This window comes from Neovison vison, chromosome 1 (assembly GCF_020171115.1).
Source record: "Neovison vison isolate M4711 chromosome 1, ASM_NN_V1, whole genome shotgun sequence".
Lineage (NCBI taxonomy): Eukaryota > Metazoa > Chordata > Mammalia > Carnivora > Mustelidae > Neogale > Neogale vison.
In genome coordinates, this window is record NC_058091.1 from 8,989,531 (window position 1) to 9,014,260 (window position 24,730).

General features: G+C 50.2%; 1 protein-coding gene and 1 non-coding gene across 5 annotated transcripts in view; both read right to left on the bottom strand.

The window, feature by feature from the left end:
• Positions 1-21,994, bottom strand: part of TMEM181 (transmembrane protein 181) — a 70,833-nt gene extending 48,839 nt beyond the window's left edge. Inside the window, exon 1 of one of the 4 annotated variants that reach the window (XM_044243044.1) lies at positions 21,849-21,994. In XM_044243044.1, coding sequence (XP_044098979.1) covers positions 21,849-21,979 — 131 coding nt within the window. In that variant the 5' untranslated portion in view covers positions 21,980-21,994. Of the gene's footprint in view, positions 1-1,216; positions 1,319-1,532; positions 1,620-2,830; positions 2,876-21,848 lie in introns of those variants that run through there. The other 3 variants (XM_044243024.1, XM_044243017.1, XM_044243034.1) reach the window with 3 other exon arrangements.
• LOC122897609 lies at positions 19,679-19,783 on the bottom strand. The gene has a single exon (XR_006382568.1). It is a non-coding gene; the product is annotated as a U6 spliceosomal RNA (small nuclear RNA).
• Positions 21,995-24,730: the final 2,736 nt, after the last annotated feature.

The window sequence follows — 24,730 nt, forward strand, 5'->3', positions numbered from 1 at the left end:
ATTAAAAAATGCCATTATGCAAACACTCAAGGCCCAACAACCTTGAAATGTATTTTAATGAACACTGTGCCCCTCTACCCTCCTCAAGGAACCGTGAATTCACGTGGATCCTTGCCACGCTGCAAGCCCCGTGACTCACACCCAGGACTGTGACATTTGGGCCACCGAATACCCTTCCTGGGGCAAAGAGAAAAAGGAAGCAGGCCACACACCGGTCAGCGCGGGCAAGGTGCCAGCCAAGGGCAGCACCCTGACCCTGCTCCAGGCAGTGCATCCGGTGGTGAAGAGCCCGGGGTCCGACGGCGGACTGTGGGGCTGCAGCAGGAGGACCCGCCGCGAGCCACTCTCCTTCTCACGACCGCCACTCCCTGAACTGCCAAACGCCCAACACCGAGGGGGCCCCCGGCCCAGGGCTGCGGTGTAACTCAGTGAGCTATGACACGAAAGCCCTTGCAAGTGCCCCGTCATGGCCAGCTGCTGCGAGTGTTCACGTCACGAACGTGGGCTCTGGAGCCAACTGCTCCGGCTGAAGTCTCAGCTCTGTGATGTACTGTGACCTAGAGAAACTCAAGTGACTTCTCTGCACCTCAGTGTTGTCATCTGTCGTACGGGAATGCTAAAAGAAACTTCTTCACAGGGAGGGTCGCTGTGAGGATCCCATGAAATGGCATACATAAGGCACTCACAGCGGTATCTGGCACAGGGTAAATACTTATTTTTTATTAGCTCTAGATATCTTTTTGGTTCCAAAAAAAAAAGGTTCCTAAGGGACTCAATCTTAAAAAACTGTCATTTCAAGAATAGGATACTGACTCAGGCCTGGTGTCCCCTCAAACACAGGGACACTTGAGGGTCTGGGACACTAGAAACCACAACAAGGTTTGTGCTTATTTGTCTGTGCCACCCCTTCACTGCTGGCAGAAGGGGAACCTACTTAATGCGCTCGGCACTTAAATGCACCCAGGATGAAAGGGACACCCCTAAAATGCACTCTTTCAAAACTGGTTGCAAATATCAAGCAACACACACACAGAACCCCAACCTTTGCCAGCCTGCAGGGAAAGGCAAGGGCAAAGCAACAAATGAACTGAGAAATCCCAATGATGACGTGTAGCACTGCAGCTCAAAAGGAAGTCATGGTAGCCAGTGTCCGAGACCCGCTCTGCCCTGCACTACACGGTCCTCTTCTCCTGAACCCCCAGCACCGAGCCCTTGCCTGGCACGATGAGAAAAGGAGCAGAGTTCGCAGGAAACGTCAGTGTACAGCTTCTAAGAACCAGGAACTCTTCACCCAGACTGGTTTCGATAGCAATCTGTCCTGCCCTTTTAAAAAAAAAAAAAAAGTAGGCTGGGCCGCTTGTGAGCAGGGAGGTCAGGGAGGTCCAGCAGGGAAGTGACAGGGCCACTGACCCGCCCCAGCCCCCACCCGCTAAGCCCAGAGCCTCCAGGCTGCTCATTTCCCCTCCGCTCTCCCCCACCGCTTTCTGTCTCTGGCTTCTCTTCCTGCTCCGGTCCCTTCCCAGCTTTCTCACCGTGGGATTCTCGGTGGCATCTGGCAACAAGAGCACTTGTTCTCGTGGCCTCTGTTACAGAGTCACAACTGGCCACAACTCCGGAAGGCATCTTCAGGCACATTCCAGCACGCTGCTGACAGACACCACGAAGGAATGGTACCCCAGAGTTGTACAGAGCCCGTAACGCCAACCCCCCTCTGCCTGGGGTATAATTAAAAGAAAGACCTTTAAAACACCCACATTTCATGCCACCCTGGCTTCCTCTGCTGAAGTGAATAACCGAAGTCAGAAACTTCTGAGGTCGCAGGAGGAAAAAGCTTTCCTCCATCACATGTGTCTGCATCCTGGCAACACCCTCTGATCGGCCCTCTGCCCAGTCAGAGAAATGGGCAGCTGTCCCATGCAAACCGCTCAGCCTCCGCGACCCCGAGCACACCGAGACCCACACAGCCCATCCTGCCTCCCCCGCCTCCCGCCGCAGACACAGCTCCACGCAGCAGAGCCTCGAGGCCGTCCTTCTCTGTGACTTCTGACTTTTTGCAACTCATGCGCTAAACTTTTTAAAAAATGTTTTCTCTTTCTTTTCCCGGATGTCCCCTGGGAGGCACCCAGGTGACTGTGCTGCGTCAAAGGCAAGCTTTAAGGATGGCGTCTATGGGGCCCTGGACAGGTTTTTCCACTTAAAATCCCTGAACTTCACAGAGGAAATAAGGCCCAAAGTCAGCAAATTAAAACTCATAAAACTCGGTGTCCCAGAGATCTAAAGGGGCTGTGGCAGGCTCCCAACGTGCCCACACCATCAAAAAGCCACCGGAAAGCACCTCTCTTTACCTTCGGCTGGGCTGGATGGGGGAGAGCTGAGTGGGGGTGCACTGGGTGCCTTTAACAGAGAGGTGATGAGTAGGGTCCCCGGCGAGGCTGGGCGCCACCGCCCTTCCAGCCGAGAGGGTGGGCCCCGGGCAGCCCCAGGAAAGGCGGTGAGGGGCTCCGGGAGGGACGTTCCTGTAGGACGGGGGTCACCGGTTCTCGGGGGCGAGCAGGGCCAGAGCTGGCCTCGAAGGGCCCTCCTGAGGCTCCCTCTTGGCCGAGACCCGTCCCGGACCCCGACCCCGTCTCCACTGCCCGCGCCGAGCCACCCCCGCGGAGCCCCCCGCAGCGTTCCCTCCGCGGGATCCCGAGCTCCACGTGGGCGGAGGGCCCGGCGTCGGGGTTCCCGGCAGCTGGACGCGGAGCCCCAACGCCGGGCCCGGGAGCCGAGGTGGGGGGAACCCCGGCCCAACCCGCCTCGCCCGCCCGCCCCCCCGCCCGGCACTCACGGTTCCATCGCGGCGCCCCGGCCCTCGGCCCCGGCCAGCGCCCCGAGCCCGCCCGGCGCCGCGCGGTCCCCGCGACAGCCACAGCCGCAGCCGGAGCGACAGCGGCCCGGGAGCAGCCGGCTCGGTGGAACTCGTCAGAGCGCGACGCGCCGCCGGCGTCACGTGCGCGGAAGCGGGAGCGCGGCTGCGGGAGGGGCGGGAGCGGCGGGAGCGGCGGGAGCGGCGGGAGCGGCGCGGCCGGGCGCCGGGGGCGGGGGCCGGGGCGAGGGGGGGGGCGCGGCCGGGGCGCGGGGCAGGGACAGGGCGGGCTCTGCCCCCCTCAGACCCCGCTCACTGGCTCCACGGGAGGGATCCCGCGTCGCGTCTGCCTCGCCTGCGCCCCAGGAGCACGGACGCGGCCCGAGCGGGGGGTGGGCTCAGTCCAGGGTTCACAAACGGATTGAATGAATGAGTGAATGAATGAATGGCTTGACTTACTGCTTGTCCCTTGCTGAGGAGACAGCACATTAAATCATTCCCTCTGGCTTCCAGGGCATCTTAATCAGGGCTTTAACAATGATCACAGGAGACCATGAATGCCCTACAGTTGTGCAAAAGACACTATGGGTGTCTGCATTCTGCAGGGGAGAAGAGCTTTAACTTTCCAAGTTCTCAAAAAGGTTTGTGACCCAAAGAGCTTAAAAGCTGGAGCAAACCTCTGACACCCCCCAAGGGATGCCAAGGGAGCTTTCCAGGCTCTTTCTGGTAGTTTCTGCAAACTTTTTCTAAACTAGAGCTACCACAGCGCGCAGATTTTCCATCAGGGATGCAAACACCGTCCCTCAGGAAGCAGGAGGTGTGGATCCCATTCCCCCCATCCCACAGAGCTGAAAACATAATCGATGGTGCAAATCCGGGTCCTGCTAAGGCGCTGAATAGGAGCAAGTATCAGGAGCCAATCCTGTCGCAGTTCTTTTTACAGTGACCAGATCAGCTGACCAAAAGCACTTTCCTGACCTAAGATCTTGGCTCACAGTCGTCAATTTCTGTGATCAAGAACAGAGGAGAGGCATTTCCAAGATTTGGGATATTTCCCAAATATTTCCAAGATTCTCTATGAAGCATTTGTCAAAATGTCCCCTGTGCCCTGTGCCCTTATTGCTATGGATTTAAAGTCAGTCTGAATGGGGGAAATAGACTTCAAGTTTTCTTCCTCATGTTTCCTTGTTCAAGCACTAAGATCCCCACAAGCTCATTGGTATTGGCAGGAAGATACCACCACAAATAGCATTCCGCTCCCGCCCTCGGCAAACTTACAGGCAAAGTCAGTTACCAAAACTAAGTGTGACAAGCACAGATTGCCACAGTGGCCCTGAGGAAGGGCACTTAACTCTCTTGGGGTGGGGTTGTGTGGGAGAGGAGAGGCAATGCTGTTTGGGTTGATCTCCAAGTGGGAGGGGCTTGAAGGCCACCGACCTGATCCCAAGTAATAAAGATAAATTTCATTACCATCCTGAATCCTAAACCACAACCCTTAATGAAATGATAACAAAAGATTATTCCTCTGACTCTTTTCATAGATGCTTGGAGGAAAAGGGGTCTTCACGGCAACAAGGCCAGGGAACATAAACCAGTGCCTAACGTCCAGCATCACTTCAAGCCCTCTTTTTCTCATTTATGTGTTCTTCCAACATTAACTGAGCAGTCAGTGTGCGCTACACACTTCCCTCGGTTCTGGAAACACAACTCCAATATGTGGGACAATCCCTGTCCTCCTGGACTTCTCTTCTGGTGAAGGACACAGCCAGCAAACAGATAATAACTGAATAACGACACAGTTACAACCATGATGGAAAAGGGATAGAGGGGCATGCTGACAGTGTCTATGATGAGGAGAAAGGTCCCCCCAAAATTCCGGGGCTCCAAGAAAGCCGGTCTAATCTGTCAACCATCCCTCACAGGAGATTTCCTCCAGTCACTTCTAGGTCCCCTCCTCGGAGCCTCTGTTCAGCAAGTTTCCTCACTAAGCTCAGAACGGGGCACACTTCAGGTGAGGTCTGTATCAGCCTGAGAAGAAGCTGGTATCTGGTAGCTTCCACCCACTCAGTTCACAATTCCATTCTACTGTCACCCCCTGGGATCTCTGCTCAGGACCACGCTGTCCAGAGACAAGAACCAGCAACTACTGACCACCTGCAAAGCCTAAGCTCCGAGGTTAGCAACTACTGACCCCCTGCAAAGCCTAAGCTCCGAGCCAATGAACTCTCTCAGCAGCTTGATGAGTTATCCGTGGTCATTACCCTCATTTTACAGAGAGGAGATGGAGGCCTTAAAGAGGTTACGTGATTTTCTCAGGGACTACTGGTGAGAACCTGTATGACCTGGCCCCAGGCCCATGCTCTTCTGATGTTGGTGTCCCAAGTGCTGAAGAATGTGACATGGTCCGAGCAACCAGCAAAGGCCAGGAGCATACAGGCCATCAGATATATATACAGTCTCTCTGACCTCAAAGGCTCTCAGCCCACATTTATCAACTTTGTTCTTATTTTAAAAGCCTTCTAAAATCCATATGCACAATGTTTCACAGCATTTCCCAGTAATCCCACTTAATTGGGAGATTGGACCCGTGGGTATATATGTATTTGAAACCTAGCCTTGCTTCAAAAAGGATCAAAGTATCAGAAATTAGATTGGTCTAATTAGAAAAACCCTTACTAATACCGAACGTTTAATTTCATTTTCACCTTTTTTTTTTTTTAAAGATTTGGTCTATTTATTTGAGAGAGGGACAGCGAACAAAAGCAGGAGGAGCAGAAGGCAGGGAGAGAGGGGGAAGAAGACTCCCCGCTGAGCAAGGAGCCCAATGTGGGACTCGATCCCAGGACCCTGGGATCATGACCTGAGCTGAAGGTGAGCACTTCACCCACTGAGCCACCCAAGTGCCGTTCATTTCATTTTCTAAGGGCCAGCAAACCATCCCTTTAAATCATTTTCTCCAGAACTGAACCAAAGTCAAGTCACTGGCTGACTCCTTGCTGTTTTTTGAGGCTGATGGCAACATCTCAAGGGGCCTACCTGCAAATGCTCTTGACACCCGAGGAGATGAGTCCAGGGGACTCGAATTCACTTCCTAATATAACAATGAGCATGGTCTAGCACTCTGTAGGCAGACCGTGGTGATCTCTTTACATCTTATTAATAAGAATCAGTAACGACTAACATCGGGTGCTCATGATCTCGCTGGGCCCGGAGTTAAACAGGAAGGAAACCAAGGGTGGACTGCAACTCTCTCTAACCCTTTGTGTTGGGCGCTCAGGCTGTTGTAACAAAATACCGTAGGCTGACTGGCTTCCACAACACGTTTTTTCCCACAGTTCTAGAAGCTACAAGTCCAAGATAAGGTTCTGGTTGATTTCCTTTCTGGTGAGGACTCTCTTCCTGGCTTGCAGACAGCCACCTTCTGGCTGTGTCCTCATGTGACCTTTCCTTGATGTGTGTGTGTGTGTGTGTGTGTGTGTGTGTGTGTGAGAGAGAGAGAGAGAGACAGAGACAGAGACAGAAAGAGAGCAGGAGCTCTCTGGCGTCTCTTCTAATAAAGATGCCAATCCCATCAGATCAGGGCCCCACCCTTATGACCTCCTTAAACCTAATTACTTCCTTATTCCAAATTCAGCTGCAGTGGGAGGTTTAGGGCTTCAAAATAGGAGTGAGAGCTGAGGGGTGGGGGGGGCACAAACATTCAGTCTCTAACACCCCTAAATGGAAGATTTCTCAAAAAAGAAAACTGCCCTATTTGTGCCCTGGGATGCCTGGGGGACTCAGTCATTAAGCGTCTGTCTTCAGCTCAGGTCATGGTCCCAGGGTCCTGGGATCAAGCCCTGCGTAGGGCTCCCTGCTCGGTGGGAAGCCTGCTTCTCCCTCTCCCACTCTCCCTGCTTGTGTTTCCTCTCTTGTTGTGTCTCTCTCCATCAAATAAATAAATAAAATCTTTAAAAAAGAATTTTTCTGTGGGTATTCTCTACGGGCAAATGTTTCTGTGACTTGTTCCCCATAACCGGCTGCCTGGACCCACGTGCACACAGGCAGGCTCAGGAATATTGTTGGTGAGACTCGTGCTGTGCGAATGACCTCGGGAGCCTGGTTGTTTGAAATGTCCTCTCTGGCCTCCAGGTCAGAACTGACCCTTCTGTTCTGGATGTCAAGAGCTACAAATCTTGTCTCACGTCCTGTCCTGCTCCTGGCGGGGCTGTTCCTCTGGAATGGAATCTAGGGAAGGGAGGCAGACACACACAGCCCAGGCTTCCTGGAGATACAGAAACTTGATAACATGGGAGTGCAGCTCGCTCCAAACTGCATTCAGACGAACAAAATTTCGTTTTAAACCCTGTTATTGCCCCGATAAATATATGGTCTTTATGGGGATGGTGCGTGGGCAGTCTCACTGGAGGGGAGGACCTCTGCCCAGGCCTCTCCAGCGGGACCCCAGCCCGGCTCATCTCCACGGGGCTTCCCCAGCTGCCAAGGTTGGATGTAATAAATACGCAATTTGATGCAACTTTGCCTTGTTCTCATCTATTGCTTGTTATTACCTTCATCTATGCACAGATTCCTTTCCGCTTCTGTTTCTACTAGGTTTCTATAATAATAATAATAATAATAATAAATGTTTTGTTTCCTTCTTGAAACTGAAACACAGCTGTTGGGGGTTAGGAATCCAGGTGCAATTAATGGGGTCCTTTGGCTCAGGTGCTCATTGAGGCTGTAGACACGTAGACACCATGTCACCTGGGGCTGAAGTTATCCTCAAGACTAGCGGGGGCAGGCTCCGACTCCACGCTCACGCTGGTGCTTCTGGGTAACATCTCGTGCCTTCTGGACCATTGCCTTGCCACCTGGGGCTTCCACAGGGCACCTTCTCGTGTGACAGCTTTGCTTCATCCGCGTGAGTGAGTGACAAGAACCAGAGAGTGAAGGCAAGACAGAAGTCACGTAATCTCACAAGGGACATCTCACTGCTTTTACTCTACTCTTTAGAAGCAAATCACAGGTCCAGCCAACACTCAAGAGGTGGGGATTGTGCAAGGATGTAAAGGACACGGGGGTCCCTGGGGGCCACTGCAGATGGCACCTGCCATGGTGCCTTGAAACAGTAGCTACTGTCTCTCACGGTGCTGGCTGTTGACGAGCTCAGATGGGTGGTTCTTGCTGGGCGTCTCCCTGGCGAACGCAGTCAGGGGGCATCTGAGGCTGCAGTCATACAGGTTGACTGGACCGGACGTCCTACATGCATCTCGCGCAGGTCTGGTGCCTGAGCTGGGATGGCTGGAAAGCAGGCGGCCGGCCGGGCAGTCTTGCCCAAGCGGCTCTTCCCAGGGCTAGCACGGGTCCCCTCACAGGTCTTGGGGAAGTCGGACCACGGACATACGGCTGGTTTCTCCTAGAATGGCGGCTCGGAGCCACCAAAGCAGAAGCTGTAAGACTTCCTGTGACCTGGCCTGAGGCGTCACTCAGCATTGCTACCCCCACATTCTGTTGGTAAAAGGACGTCAGAGCCAGCCCAGATCCAAGGGCAAGAGACAACACACGAGCACGAACCGTGGGAGGAATGGTCCTCTGGGTACCATCTCCGGGACTAGCTGGCACAGTCTCGCTACATGATGCTCGTTTCCTCCCTGCTCTTCATCTCCAAAGGGGAGAGAACTGCGTGGAACTCTCGGTGTCACCATGAAGTTCACTACTAGTAAGGAGTTGACACACGTTCTCTCTCTCTACCCTCGTAGCACCACTGAAACAAATGCCCTCTTTCTCCTTGGGACCATGGGTTTCTGGTACTTGCGATAATGAAGCACAGTGAGCAGAAGCAGAAACACTCTGCCTGAGCCCATCCCTGCCCTCGCACACGCTCGCAAGGCACAGCCCTTTCTCACCGGCCCCATGGCTTCCACTCACTGGGAATTAGTGTCCAGCATACCAATACCCTTCACCTTCTCTTCCCTTGCTAATTTAGCATTTTCCAAGTATAAGTCTCAATTTACTGAACTGAAACCTGCCTTCCATTTTATCCCGAGCATCTGAGGGGGACCGCATGAACCAGACTGACGCCATCTTGAACCGATCCGCCATGATGACCAGTCTGTGTCCTGAACCTTTGAGCACAGCAGCCCCCCTCCAATTCTTTCGTTTAACCACACCCTTAAGTACACCCCGAGGCGAGGCATCCTCATTCTGTCCCAGAGATAACGGCCATGCCACACACCTGTTGTCAAGCTCTGTCTTCCCAGCTCGTCCCCCACATGAACTCCCAGCCTTGGGGGCTACAAAAGCCGTGGGTCTTAGGGGAGCTAGGCCATCTACTGTCTTATGATGCCCAAGGTATGCTTCTGTCCGGAAGGTCCCCTTAAAAAACCACTCCTTCTCAAGCCGGGATTGTCAGCCTTTTTCTTCAGCCTTTGGAGGCTGTTGTGCAGAGACCTCCCTTTCACGAAACAAGTACCATTCCACTACCATCCCCTGTGACTTCCCTGTGCGCCTTTATTTGTCCTCCTCTTTCCAGGGCCCAGCACCAAGCCTGGTGCCGAAAGACACCCAACACCTGTCCTGAAGGAAGGACAGAGGACTGGCAACATACCCGTGTGTTTTCTCAGAGTTCAGAGGCTGGGGGACGTCTGTCCATGGGAGAAAAGGCCAGGAGTTGCCCGGGCAGTGAGTGTGTCATTTGGAGGTGGAATGCTGCGTGTGCGCTTACTCCTGCGAGGTCGCCTCTCCTTGCTGGTCCCGGTTTTCCTAAGACTCTTCTAGTTTTGGTCCTGAAAGCCCGGATCCCCGGGGCCCTGCCATCCCAGGCAAACCAGGACGGTTGGTTCCGCTACTTCCGGCCTGCATGTCTTCTATGAGGTACTGGGCAAAACTGTCTTCATGTTCAAGAATATCTTAGCTTGCTTCCCCCCAAAAACAGAATCTGAGGCAAGAGTTTCCATGTGAACTTCATGGGAAGCAGGTATGACCCCAGGGAAGCTTGGAGACAGCATGGAGACAGGGGCTCAGGAGAGTACGTTCAAGGGAGGGCAAGCTGTCCCCGGCTTCACGATCAACACATCGAGTCATCTGTCTTGCAGGATAGTTCCAGAGAGACTGCAAAAATGGTCTGTTGGTTCTATCCTGTCAATCTGTGTCCTGTGGGCAGGAGTCTGGCCTACACATCTGGGTGATACTCCGGGCCCCTGTAAGCAGCCCCTGGGGAGCCTGCGCCTGTGGGCACCAGTCCAGCCGATGTGCAGCGAACGAGCCACCCCCATCAGTCGGCGGTGGGGCAGAGCGGATAGAGGCCAGGAACCATGTGAACCTTCATCAGGATGACTGGGGTGGGGAAGCCAGGCACAGGCCTTGGTGGGGGTAGGGTGGGAGAATGTGAGCAGGGCCCAGGGGCTCTGGGGATATCGATGGATCCAGTATGAGGAGGCAGAGAAAGTTTGAAACCATTGTTGCAAACACGGGGGAAATGAACATCCTGGAAAAGCTAGCAGGATTCTGGGGCTTTGTGGAGGCCCCAGCTGAGGTGTTTGAATGCATATTAACGAAGACTTCTACTAAGGCCTGCCTGGTAGTGATTTCCTCCTGCAATCGAGCAGGGTAAGCACGGAGAAGAGAGCACAGGCATCGATCAAAGACCCCAGGCTCCCAGGCAGCCAGGACAAAAGGACAGAGGAACGAATTCATTTAGGACAATGGTCTCAAAATTTGTTGAAGTCAGGATCACTCGAAGAGCTTTCAAAAGGCCCAATACCCAGGCTGAACCCCAAACCAATTAAATCAGAATCCGAAGTAGGGCTTGGACCCGGTCACTGTTACAGCTCTCCAAAGGATCCCAGTGTGCAGCAGGCTTGGTAACCAGTGGTCCGGGGCCCTGGCAAGAGATTAGAAACCCACGCGGAATTGGTTCCAGGTCCTTCCTGAGATCCAGGGGCATTTTTGCCCTTTGAGTCTGTAAATTATCTCTGAATCTTTGTAATAAATTCCTTCTTTTTGGCTGAAAGTAATACTTGCAATCAATAGTCTTTTTTAAAAAAGATTTTGTTTGTTTATTTATTATTTCAGAGATAGAGCATGCGGGGGGAGAGAGGGCAGAAGGAGAGGGACAAGCAGACTCCGTACTGAGTGCAGACCTGACGTGGGGCTCGATCCCACGACCCTCAGATCGTGACCAGAGCTGAAACCGAGAGTAAGACGCTTAACCGAGAGTCACCCTGGCACCCCGCAGTCAACGGTCTTAAACGCTGTTGTACCCTATTTCTGAAAAGCGGCAGTGAATGCCTCTAGGTGTCCCTGACATTGCCCTCACCGTGAGAAATACCGCAAAGTTGTCATTCCTAAAGGACCAGTGTTTGAGTTTGCCTTTCACCCTGCAGGACACTCAGGATGGACGGCCACGGGAAGAATGCCAGGTCCGGAGCTTCTCGACCATTCATCACTGAGCTGTAGATGTGCTCACCCTTCCCCAATGGACTTTTAAGCAATCTCTGTTGGCCTGGGTCAAAATTAAAGGCCCTCCTCACCCAAGATCATGGGGCTTCAGGCCGGAAAGGCTGGACAGCTAACACGGCACTTGGCCCACACTCCATGTCCTCCTTCACCCCACTGCACACACGTCCACACAGCACTTACACCACACCCCATGCACGCCACACACATACCATACAGCACACGCACACACACAGACCACGCACACACCATTCGCACACCATACACATACCACAGAAACACAAACAGATCATCCACACACACACATATACCCACGCCTACACACACACACACACACACACACACGCACACCCCACACACTTTTCCTAACCTGAACTTCATAAAGTGTCCTCCAAGTGACACTGGGAGGACTGTAGTCCCCTCTGCCAGGGAGGCTCTCCCTGGGCCACCCCCTTCAGGCACAGCCCCCACTCTCACTCTGTGGTCATGGTTTTAGAGCCAGGAGGGATCTGAGATCATTCTCTGAGATGCGCGGACCTGACCTCCACGATGGTGGCCACAGAACCAAGCCAAGACTCAGTCCCCCTGACTCTCGCTCATCAGTCAGCAGCTAGTTTAGAGAACATTCGGAGGGAATCTGAAGCCACAGCCTTGCATCAACACACAGGCGGCCCCGACCAAGGAGAGCCTGGTAGGGGTGGAGTTGTGTCCCCAAAAACTGCTGAAGTCTTGACCCCCCGTGCCTGTGACGGTGGCCTTATTTAGAAATGGGGTCTTTGCAGATGATCAAGATGAGGTCAAGTGTGGGCCCTGGTCCACTAGGACTGGTGTCCTTACGACAAGGGGAAAACTGGATGCGGAGACAGATGGAGAGTGAGGGAAGACAGAAGAGCGGCCGTGTACGAGCCAAGGAATAGCTGAGCCCCTGAAGCTGCCAGGGAGGCCAGGCCAGGCCCCGCCCTCACAGCCGTGGAATGAAGCAGCCTGCCGACACCTTGATCTCGGACTTCTGGCCTCCAGAACCAGGAGACACAAAACATCTGCCGTGTAAGCTGCTCGGTTTGTGTTCCGGTGTCAACGCGGGCCTAGGAGACAAACGCAGAGTCCCCGGCTTTCCCGTGTCAAGCTTCAGGTGTCCTGTCCCAGCTCGGAGGCCTGCCCTCCTCTGACACATGAGGCTCTTCTACTCCGAGAACCGAGTCGTCGCTGCAGCTGAATGAGGACGGGCCCGGAGAACCTTCGGTGGCTCTGTTCCCAGGAAATGAACATCTTCCCCTTTTCCTCTCGATTCAGAGGAACATGCAGCTAGCTTTAAAGAAAAAAGATCAAAAACTCTGCTGCCTGAGCCGAAGCTCTGCTCACAGGAAGGCACAGGTTAAAATAATTAATCTTCCGTGACCCACCAGAAAGAACACAGACGTGTGAACAGCGAGTCTGCTGTTTGGACCACAGGCGCCATACACGTACCAGCAGCTAGTTCAAGGCCTTCGGGATGCCCCTTAAGCCCAGGATTGTACCACCTGGAAACACCAAGTGATAAAACACCATGGACTGGGTCTGCTGGTATTATATAGTAATCGATCTTTTCAATGTTAAAACAACCTTGAGCTCCAGGGCATGAGGTCCACTTGTTGGTAATGGTGTATCATCCCTTTTTTATAATCCTATTGCTGGACTCAGTTTGCTAGCTTTTTGTATTGTTTGAGAACTGTTCTATGTCCATGAGAGATACTGATCTGTGGATTTCTTGTGATGTCTTTAGCTTGGTATCACGGTAATAGTGTCTCTTTTAGAATTTATCAGGACCAACACTTATCTAATGGCATTACCTTATGGTCCTTTCTTTTTCTGTGAGGTTGATAGCAATGTTCCCTCTTTTGTTCCTGATTTTAGTAATCTGCATCTTCTTTTTTTGGTCGGTCTAGCTAACGGTCTATCAAACCAGCTGACCTTTCCATAGAACCAAATGTTCATTTTATTCATCTTCCCTATTTTTCTTAAATTAATCTTCACCATAATCTTTATAATTGTTTTCCTTCTCCTTGCTTTGTTTTTTTAAATATTTTTAAATTATTTATTTGACAGATAGAGACAGTGAGAGGGAACACAAGCAGAGGGAGTAGGAGAGGGAGAAGCAGGCCTCTCACTGAGCAAGGAGACTGACACGGGACTCAATCCCAGGACCCTAGAACCATGACCCAATCCAAAGGCAGACGCTTAAAGACTGAGCCACCCAAGTGCCCCTCTTCTGCTTGTTTTGAGTTTTCTTTTCTTCTCCAGTGTTTTGGAGTGAAGGTTAAGTATTGATTTGAGCTCTTACTTCTTGTTTAATGTGGGCATATATGGCTATAACTTTCCCTCTAAGCACTGCTTTAGATGCATGCCAGGTGTTCTGGTATATGGTGTCTTCATTTCATTCATCTCAAAATCCTAATTTCCTTTGTGATTTGTCTTTTGCCAGTAGGTATTTAGGAGTGTGTTGTTTAATTTCCACATATGGGGGGTTTCCCAGGTGTCTTCTTTTAATTGATGTCTGATTTCATTCTAAGGTTGTTGGAGAACTTTGTTTGATTTCAGTCCTTTTAAATTTATTACATCTTGTCTCATGGACGATTATATGATCTATTCTGGAGAATGTTCCATATGTATTCTGCTCTTCTTGGGCACAGTATTCTGTGGATTTCTACTAAGTCTACTTGGTTTATATTGTTGTTCAAGTCTTCCATTTCTTTGTCAATCTCCTGGCTAGTTTTTCCATCCATCACTGAAAGTGAGTATCGAAGATTCCAACTATTATTTTTGAATTTTCTACTTTTCCCTTCAATTCTATTAGTCTTTGCTCCATGTATTTTGGGCTCTGTTGTTCGTTGCATGGAAGTTTACTGTTGTAAACTTATCTTCCTAGTGGATTGATCTTCCTAATGGATTGATCTTTCTATCAACATAGAACATCCCTCTTTATCTCTAGTAACATGTTTTGTTTTAGAAGTTATTTTACCTGATAGTGGTCTAGTCACACCAGCTTTTCTAAGTTTGCTGTTTGCATGATATATCTTTTTCTATCCCTTTACTTTCAACTCATTTGTAACTTAGAATCTAAAGTGTATTTTCTGTAGATAGGTATAAAGGGATCTTGTTTATTACCCCATGTGACAACTTCTGCCTTATTATTGATAGAGCTGGAGCTATGTCTGCCATTTTACTTCTTATCTTCTATGTGTCTCATGTCCTTTTCGTTCCTCTCATCTTCCTTTACTGTTCTCTTTTGCATTAATGGAATATTTTCTATTGTAAGTTTTATTATCTTTAATAATTTCCTGCTATATATTTAGTCATTTTCCTGGTGGTGGCTCCAAAGCAACCACTGCCCAGCAAGCAATATTACTGGGAGCTCGCATGAACTCTTCAGTTCATAGCCTCTACCTATTAAACTATGGGCAAATATGCCTGCCTATAATTTAGTGAGATGTCTTCTGTGCTCTCTCCTCCATTCATGCTTCTAATGTAGCAGATGTTAGTTGAGCACCTATTGTGTGATGTAGTTTGTAGCGGGTGCTCATGACATAGAGATAGGTAAGACATTACCTTACCACAGAGAAGAGGGCTAGGGGACCCTTGGGGCAGAAAACAATTAAAGAGGGGACTTATGTGTACACGTGATGTTGCTCAGCTGCAGGAGGGGGGAGCAGAGAACCCCCGAGAGCAGCAACAGTTTGGGGTCTCTTATAGTCACGGGGTTTGCCATGTCTATGGCTAGCAGGTGTGGAGCACTGTTTCAAAGGTATACAGACTCCAAAGTCTGTATACCAAAGGCAGGCAGACTCCAAATAGCTAAAAATATGCATCACGGGGCCTATGTAGAGTAACTGGTTATGTAAGAATTTGAGCTAGGCACCCATAGGAGTGAGTTAGGAACCTGCTATGAAATAAGTTAAGAACCAAACAACATGGGAACCAACATACAGGGACCATCCTTAACTCCTTTATATGACAATACGGAAGGGGAAGAAGGCAGACCAATACATGCTGAAGAAGACAGTGTGGTTGCACCCATGGGGGGACAAGAGAGGATAACTGAAGGAACAAGAACCCAGAACAAGGGAGAGGAAAGCAGTCAAAAGTGGGGGAGGGGTGCTGCCCTGGGAGGACCACATGAAGGCATGGCTATGTCTGAGGGCACCTGACCTGTTCTGGTGCCCACTGCTGGCCCCTTGTACATGTGTTTGCTTAGGTCCTTGGTCCAGGGCCCTTCTGGGACCTATATCTTGTTCCAAATAGAAAATCAGCCTTCCTCACTGAGCCAGATTTGTACATAACTCTACGCTTTCAAGTTCAATGAAATTATTTTTCTACCTTTGAAGTGATGAAGATAAAGAAGCTAGTTCTAAAATTCTATCTCATCAGAGATACCTACCCTTTGCTCCCGCCAACAAAGACACAAAAGTCAGAGAGAGAAAGAGTGAGAGAGAGAGATCAGTACTCTAATTACAATGACTTGTCCCCAATAACTTGAAAACAAGGAGAAAAGTTAGCCAGCTGAAACATTAACATTAAAATCAGTACAGATGGGTCAGGTCACATGGGTCATTCACATTAAAGCCAGTACATATATGCAGGTTTGCCTTAAATGGAAAAAGTGGTTCTCAGACCTTTAAATCTGTCTGTCACCTGAACAGATGCCTTCACCTAAAAAGGGAGGTTGGCCAGCCTACAGGTGTGGGAAAAGCCCAGGTGATTGTTGACAGTGGCCACTGGGCTTTGTATAGGGGAGGAGCCTTAATTTCTGGTGTTCCTATGCTGATGCCAAGCGTGTCCCGCCGAGACGGATGCATCAGGCTCTGCCAGCTTCATACTCTTAAACATTCCACTTGCCGCTCTTGGATTCTCCATCCTGACTGAGATCCAGCCCAGGCAATGAAATCAGAGTTCTCGAGGGTAGGGCCTGGGCATTTGTATTTCTAAAAGCTCCCCCACGTGGTTCTGATGTGCAACTAGAATTGAGAATCCCTGATCTGGTTGTTTCCCAGGGCTGTGATGCCATGCCCACCGTTATCTGCTGGGTCTGTACCAGCCAATTACATAAACTGGCATTCTGATTCTGTACATTCATCCAGAGCTTAGTTAATGAGAAACCTTCCCCGAGAACAGGTCCTTCCCTCTCAATGTGCTGGCGAAGATAGGCCAGCAAGACTGAGAGCTAGCCCCTGAACCTGATGAACTCACCGAGGTGACAAAATGTAACTTCCAAAAGTCATTTTGCGGGGAGGACACCACCGGCATCCCTTCCCTGGCCAAGAAAACTCAAGCCCATCTTCGTTGTTCCTATATTTCATTATCTTTGAAGAATTTATTTATTTGAGAGAGAGAACAAATAAACAGTGAGGAGGGGCAGAGGCAGAGAGAGAAGCTGACGTCCCCTGAGGAGGGAGCCCGATGCGGGGCTGGATCCCAGGACCCCAGCATCATGACATGAGACGGAGGCAGATGCGTAACCAACTGAGCCACCCAGGCGCCCCGTTGTTTCTGTGTTTTAGAGAGGCAAAGTCATAACACAAGAAACAAAGTTGGGTTGGCAAAATGGACAACCACAAATTCTCTAAGAACTGGGCTCTAAAGGAACTGTATCTATCGTCCACTCTTCTTTAGCTGCGGACGATTTTCTGGGCGTGGCTGACTGCCTGCTCCGCATCTGTTCCCCACATCCTCTTCTTAGCAGCACTCCAGCTGGGCTCTGCTGTCTACCTCTCTCTTGAGCACATGGGCCTTGGGGGAATTTGTTTCCATCCTCAGCTCCTGGGATGCTCTGATTTGCCTCAGTCTATTTCCATCCCTGGGACTCAAGAAAGAGCAAGGGCCCTGATGTCACCAATGAGACACACGAGTGGGTTGTGACCAGCACCCAGATCAAGAAGCAAAATATCACCTGCAGCCAGAAAGCCCTTTCCTGCCCCCTTCCACTCACTCGTCCCTCAAAGGTGACCACTATCCCGATTTCCAACACAGTCATTTTGCCCGTTTTATACTTCTTTTTATGTCAGTAGAATCCAATAGTGTATACTCCGTGTCTGGCTTCTTTTGCTCACATTATGTGTGTGAGAGGCTCACTTTTATTGTGTGGAGCTGTAAGTTGCTTACCTTCATGGCTGTAGGGTATTCCATGATGGAATAAGTCAAACTTACCCGTATTCTACTGTTGATGAGCGTTTGGCTGGTTTCCAGTTTAGAATTATAATGAATTGTGCTGCTATGAACATTCTAGTCCTTGTCTATCGAGGACACATGCACGCATTTCTGCAGGATAAATGCCTAAGAAGGGTTGCTGGACTGAATGGAATGTATACATTCCACTTTAGGAGCTACAGCCAAACGGCCTTCCACAATGGGACCGGACCGATTTTCCCTCCACTCTGCAGTATGAATCTTCCATGTCCTTGTCAACACGTCTGTCTTCTTCGCTGTTAACCATTTTGGTGGTGGGCAGAGATGAGATTCAAGGAGTCTTGCCACAGGCTTCAAGTTATCCCTTCTCCTTTAGGTGAAGCCCGCCTGTTCTCCCCATGAATGTGAATGAGAAGCAATAGATGAAACTAGGAACTAATAGATTACTAGGAACTAATTGAGACCAATGGCCACCAGGTTAAAACAAAAGGACTTAATGACACCATTAAGCTGCTGGATCAACAAACAACTCAATCCATTACCTCCAGGCTGCTTTGCTCTGTTTACATTAGGAAGTATCTTCCATGCTCTTTTCAAAAGCCCTTGAGCCTACCACATCCTTCCTTCATTTTCTGATGTGGAAACTGATCACCAGTGAAATAGAACCATTACCCCAAGGCCAGGAAGTTAGCAAAGGTTAGACTTGAGACGGAGACCCAGGATTTCAGACCCAGCTCTGCCACCTATATCACGCCGCCACCCCCTTCCCAGCAGGAAAACCTCTCAGTTTGGGCAAATGACTGCAAGCCCTCTGATCACATAGGCGCCGTTTGTCAATGATGCCAAACCACATGGCTAATATGCCAATCGCCGTTCCAGCTTACGGAGGGACCAACCATCTTTTGCAAACAGGCATTAGCAGCTGTCTCCTTGCTGCACCCTGTTCCGAGGAAACTGTCAGCCACATGGGCAAGGCCCAGTCCTCCTGGGGAAAAGAGACTGGTGCTTTTAAGTCACAAGTCACTAATGAGGACACGAAGACAGTGAGAAAAGCAGGAGCAGAAATTATAGTAGCAAGTGCTTCTTCCAGCGACGCAGACACAGGAGCTGTAACTATCAGCTTCCCAACTTGGAAACCCAAGAATGTTTCACCTAGTTTTGTAAAAAGGGACAACCCACTGATAGACCCATGGAAGGCAGTTCAAAGACCTAAAGCATCTCTTCACAATAAACCAGTCTTTGTGATTCAGGCTAACTGCTCTGCCAACACACGATATCGTAAATCATTCTGCAGCCGCCTTGTCCTCGTGGCAGCAGGGCAGACAGACTCATCACTTTCCCCCTCCAACCATGGTAAATTCATGGTCTTCAAGATCCAGACCAACGAATGGAGTTGCCCCAGAGCACAGGTTCAGATGCTTGCGGTGGGACCGGCCCCCAGACTGCTCCTGTCCCTCCCCGCCCACTTAAAACTCTTCAATGGCTTCACACTGGAATTCTAATGAAATTCATACGTCTCGGTCTAGCGTTCAAGGCTCTCTCTGTCCTAGGCCTGTCTGTTTCTCTGCCCGTGCTGGTCTTCTTCCTATTCCTTGAACATGCCATAGTTCCCTCCTTTTCCCGTGGTTTCAGTTTCCATGGGCGCTTCAGAAGCAGCCAGTCCCCCTTCTGCCATGTGATCAGCAGGTCAACCAGCCTTGTGCTACCTCCCAACGCCCACATCATCAACCTCGCTCCGTCTCACCACGTAGGCATTTCATGGTCTCATCTTATCACAAGAACAAGAGTGAGTACAGGGGTCCGGGGGGGCTCTGTCAGGTAGGCATCTGACTCCTAATATCGGCTCAGGTCATGGTCTCATGGGCCACGAGAGCGAGCCGCTCGGTGTCAGGCTCCATGCTCAGCAGGGAATCTGCTTGAAGGTTCTCTCCCTCTGCCCCTCCCCCCACTTGCACATGCGTGTGCATGCGCTCTCTCTCTCTCAAATAAATAAATAAATCTTAAAAAAAAAAGGAGGATGAGTATAGTACAGTAAGATATTCCGAGAGAGACCACATTTACACAACCTTATTACGTAATTACACTTGTTCTATTTTATTTTTAGTTGTTAACCTCTTACTGTGCCTAATTTATAAATTATACTTTATCATAGGTATGTATAGGAAAAACCATAATATATCTCAGATTCAGTATTATCTGTGGTTTCAGGCATCCACGGGGGCCTTTTTTTTTTTTAATAAGTAACGCTTCACGAATTTGCAAGTCATCCTTGCGCAGGGGCCATGATAATCTTCTCTGTATCGTTCCAATTTCAGTATATGTGCTGCCGAAGAGAACACCAACTGGGGTCTTAGAACATAACCCCTGCAGCAAAGGAGGGACTATGGTACCACGTTTTTATGGCCTCGGGGGCTTTGGGCTTGTACTTCTTCTTCTGGAACTTTCTGCCCCAGCTCATTGGCTAGTGAGCAAGTCATTCTTCATTCCCAGCCAAATGTCCAAGAGCCTTCTCTGACCAGTCTCTCTGAAGTAGCACCCCCTCACTCTTTTTTTTTTTTTTAAGATTTTATTTATTTATTTGAGAGAGAGAGACAGTGAGAGAGAGCACGAGCGAGGAGAAGGTCAGAGAGCGAAGCAGACTCCCCATGGAGCTGGGAGCCTGATGCGGGACTCGATCCCGGGACTCCAGGATCACGCCCTGAGCCGAAGGCAGTCGTCCAACCAACTGAGCCACCCAGGCGTCCCCCCCTCACTCTTTATCACGGCACTTAAGTCTATTATTTTCCCAGTGCGATGGGTAATCACTCGTTTATTGCCTATAAGCTCCATGACACCAGGACCCCTGTATTTCCACCCCCTAGAATGGCAGCAGGAACACAGGAGGTCTTCAGTGACTGTTGGTTGGATAGATGGGTGAATGAATAAAGGATAAGCCAGTCGTGGATTAACCAGTGGTGTGGCTTTGTTCTCTTCTCTGCTACCTGAATTAAGACCATCTAGATATTCACTAGATCCTTTGCCAAAGAAATGTTCCCAAGACAATAAAACACAGAGAAAAAAAATAGAGTGGGAAGAAACTAGTGGGAAAGGAGACAGGAATATACATTAAACATAAGATTTAAAACTATCTGTGTTTCGTCTGTTTTTTACCATACTGTCGGGTATCCTAGGGGCCTTCATGAGGCTGACTGTGAAGTCCATCCCGAGCCACACAATAGAATCTTGGGATTACATATATTTTTAAATGGTCTTTTCCATTTTTTGTGACCAATTTTGTGACCAATATATTGGTCAACCACTGGGAAGCCACAGGACTTTTGAAAAGATCTGGTAAGTGTGATACATGGTTTTCTGAGCACATGCATGACTATTAGGGTTCGCTGTATAAAGACGAGTATTCCCCACTACAGAGACAGCTGTGCAATCAACTGCCCCTCCGCAAACACAGGGCGAGTAGTCCAGCATCACTATAACTGTCACCTTCCCCAAACCTTCTGGTTTAAGTTCCCCATGTCACAGAGGAGGAAGCACGCAGAGCAGAGTTAGCAGATAACTTTCTCATATCACAGACCTAGTGAGGAGTAAGGGCGACCTCAGCCGGAGACTCCAGACTCCAGACTGGGTCCCTTCATGACGCCACAACACATCGGCTAAGCCCAGCCATGAGCGAAGGAGCCGGTTTCCCAACAGAACCGCGAAACACAGGAAGGGGCAGGCCTCCTGCTGCGAGAGTCTGCAACCTCCAGGCTCACCTTGGCCACACGGAGAGGGCGACAGAGACAAGCCCAAACCAACAACTCGTCGGGGCGCGTGCGGAACCATGACCCCCACAGCATCTTCACCCAGGTGCTGTTCAGCCCAGACGCTTCTGCCTCCAGCGCTCAGGAGCACCTCAGATGCCGAGATTTTCACCAAAGCCTGAGGGCCCGACTACCTCAAAAGAGAGGCCAGGGCCCGTCCTGCCTGACGCTGGAGGGGGAGTGATCCTCTCCCCAAACCAGTGCTCAGCAAGGCCTGAAGCCCGTGGGGGCGGTAGGCACGCAGGTGGGGGGGGGAGTAGGAGGAGGTGACAGGAAGGGAGGAAGAGAGGGAGGAGCAAAGCGGGACGAATGCCCGTGGGTCCCCGTCTCCGGATTTGAGAATCTCGGCTCAGGTTTCTAGGGAATGGAAAACAGCTCTTCACCCCAGCTCTCCGGCGGGCCACAGCCAGAACCTACAGACCAGCTCCCTCTCCGCCCCTCCCCCGGCTCGACACTCGCAGGGGGAAGGGGCGGCCCAGGGGCGGGACCCCGCAGGCAGGCAGCGCACCCGGGTCTGGGAGTAGGGCTGCGGGGGCGGCCCGAAGCCCCGGGTCTGCGCCCCCTCCCCGCAGCCCGGCCCGCCGGCGCCCGCCCGCCCCTACCTGTAGTAGCGGTCATCTTTGAAAGGCGTGAGGTCCTCCTTCAGCTCTCGGTACGCCTCCTGGAGTCGCTTGCACAGGTGCTTGAGCTCGCTGCAGAGCGGGGGCTCGAAGGCAGGGTACTCGGCGTCCATGCCCGCACCGCGCCTGCCCTCCCGGCGCCGAGCCCGGCGTCCCCTCCTCCCGCCGCTCCGCCCTTTGTACTGCTCCTTCGGCCCTCTCTCTTCCAGCTCCGGGGATCGCGGGCTGCCGGCGCACTGGGCGGGACCGAGGAGGAGGAGGAGCAGGTGGCGGGGGAAGTGGGAAGGGGGCGCGGAGGAAGGGGGGCGCGGAGGAAGGGGGCGGGGCGCGCTCAGGGCGCCGCCGCGAGATGCGCGGAGCGGAGCCTGCCGGAGTGCGGATGGGGTCCGCCCCGGAGCTACAAGGGCCTAAGGAGAGGAGGGTGCCGCGCCCATCGGCCGCCGCCCAGGGAGAAGGAGCCGGAGCCGGGGGGAATCCAACACAAGGTCATCAGACGCCCATCAAACATATGAAGGGCCACCCTCGCTCCTGCTCGTACTGGGAAAAGGAAGAAACCAGAGATGACAGAAAAAAAGGAAAATGGGGCTTCAAGGCGGACTGAACAGGTTAAAAACTGGGGCCGGCTCCCGCGTTCAGCACCATGGACAGCCCCAGACTGCTTCTCCTCAACGCTCCCACCCCCACCTGGGTTCTACTTTCCAAAACATTTGGAATCCTAATCCAAAACATTTAATCCAATCCATTGGCCTAATCCAAAACATTTAATCCAAAAACATTTAAAAACCTAATCCAAAAACATTTAAAACCAAGCCCATTATGGTTATGTCATAAGAGATATTTTTTAACGATGTGTCCAAATAAGTTGACTCTTCCCACACGTTCTATAACCACGGGGGGAGAGGCAAGGGAGTTTCTCATCCTCTACAAGCTCAACACTTGAGTATAAAATTAACTCACAAATCAACACGTCTTCCATAGGACTATATGTCTAAAGATGGGGGTGGTGTCATCTCTGGTGAATTTTTACAATAATAAGTGAAGAAACAATTGTTCCTAATGAGGTCAGTGTGTTTTTACCCAGATGCAGGACAGGTTTCTATGCTCTGTTAAACTTGTATGCATTGGGGGAAACATTTTACAAACATACATTTGGGGGACCCCACTTACACTATTGAATATAAATTATAGAACACAGGTCCCAGGAACCTGTATTTTTCAAAGCTCCCCATGTGAGTCTAATGATCACTCACCTTCAAGTATTCTCAGAATTCCCAAACTATACTCTTGATTTCACCCACTCTCCCTTGCTCTTTTTATCCCCATTTTTAAAACATTTTTATTTTTAAGCAGTCTCAACTGAGCCAGCCAGGCGCCCCTATCCCCATGTTTTATTTTCTCTTCCTCCTTACATTCTGGAACAAATTTTTATCTGCTAGCCAAGCTCTCTTGTCAAGTCTTGCAAATAACCCCATAACTTGTGTTCATCCTGCACCCTGCACAGTTTCAGTTTTAGCCTTAATTTGTTAACATGAGTGTCTGTATTTAACAGTCTCCAAAGGACAAAGAAAGGAGCTCAGAACTGGCTCTACCCAAAATACAGTGCAGACAGGCATGCTAAGAAAGCACACGTGCGGATTTGTTTCCTGAAATGAGATAGACTGTGAGACCAGCATCTGCCACATTTAAAATATTTTATGATTGGCTACAGGGAGCTTATCACTGGGGGAAACATTAGTCAGCCTCACAGATACACCAGAATGCTTAAAAACCTTCTGGGAAGACTTCCTAACTTCTCCAGCCTAAGCCCTTTTTCTCCCTTTGAATGACAATAGCCCCTAGAGGATAATGCAAGTTTTCCTGCTCCTAAACTGTGGGGTACTGAACGATTTTGTGATCTCTTTCACCACAAAGAACTAGAAATGCTAGATAAAATATCACATGTACACACCTGCATATGCATATAGTATACTATAATTACTCTTCCTTTTCTATACATCTTATTTCCTCTAGAATTAACAAGGCCTTTTTTATTACTTAGTTGTGTATGTACTAATCATTAATTCAAACTCAGGTCCGGTCCCTGCAAAATTGCCTAACTCCACTCATAAGATATTCAGGCACATAGTGCATTCTATCAATTTCATCTTTGTGAGACCTCTTCTTGGCCTTCTGACCAGATATGGACTGGTTGCCATGTGCCTGATACATGGCTGTTACCTAAGCAGTGTCTCCACCATCATCCTGGAGATCCCTTCCCTTATCTGTTTGGATCACACATCTTTCTCTTTATTGATGGAGCATATCTTAGAAGTGACCAGAAGTCCCTTTGACATCATTGTCTCTGCATCCTATAGGTCTAGCCCAGTATATGGGTCTAGCCCAGATTCAATGGAGTTACCATGGCTCTACCCCTTGATTATAGTGGTGTCATGCTCAAAAGAGAGGAGGGGAATCGCTTGGGACTATCTTTGAAGATTATCTTTTATTCCCGTTTCAGCACAGTTCCCCTGCCCATGATTGTTGCCAGTGTGTCCCAATCCAGAAACCCTCTATTTCATAGCCCTAGGGAATCAACCTCTAGTTTCCTGACAGTATTAGAGAATGAAGAGTGCTTAGTTGCAGAGAATAGAAAGAGATTGGGAGATTTAGCATGGCTTCTCAGACTTTTGATCTTTCCTATTTTGGTTTTTTTTTTTTAATTGAGGTACAACATACATAAAATGTGCAACCTTAAGTGTATAGATTATCTAAATTTTATGTATGTATTCATTCATGTAACCACCATCAATGTGAAGATATAGGACACCCCAGAAGTCTCTTGTCATCCTTTATAGTCACCCCATTCCCAGTGGTAACCACTATCC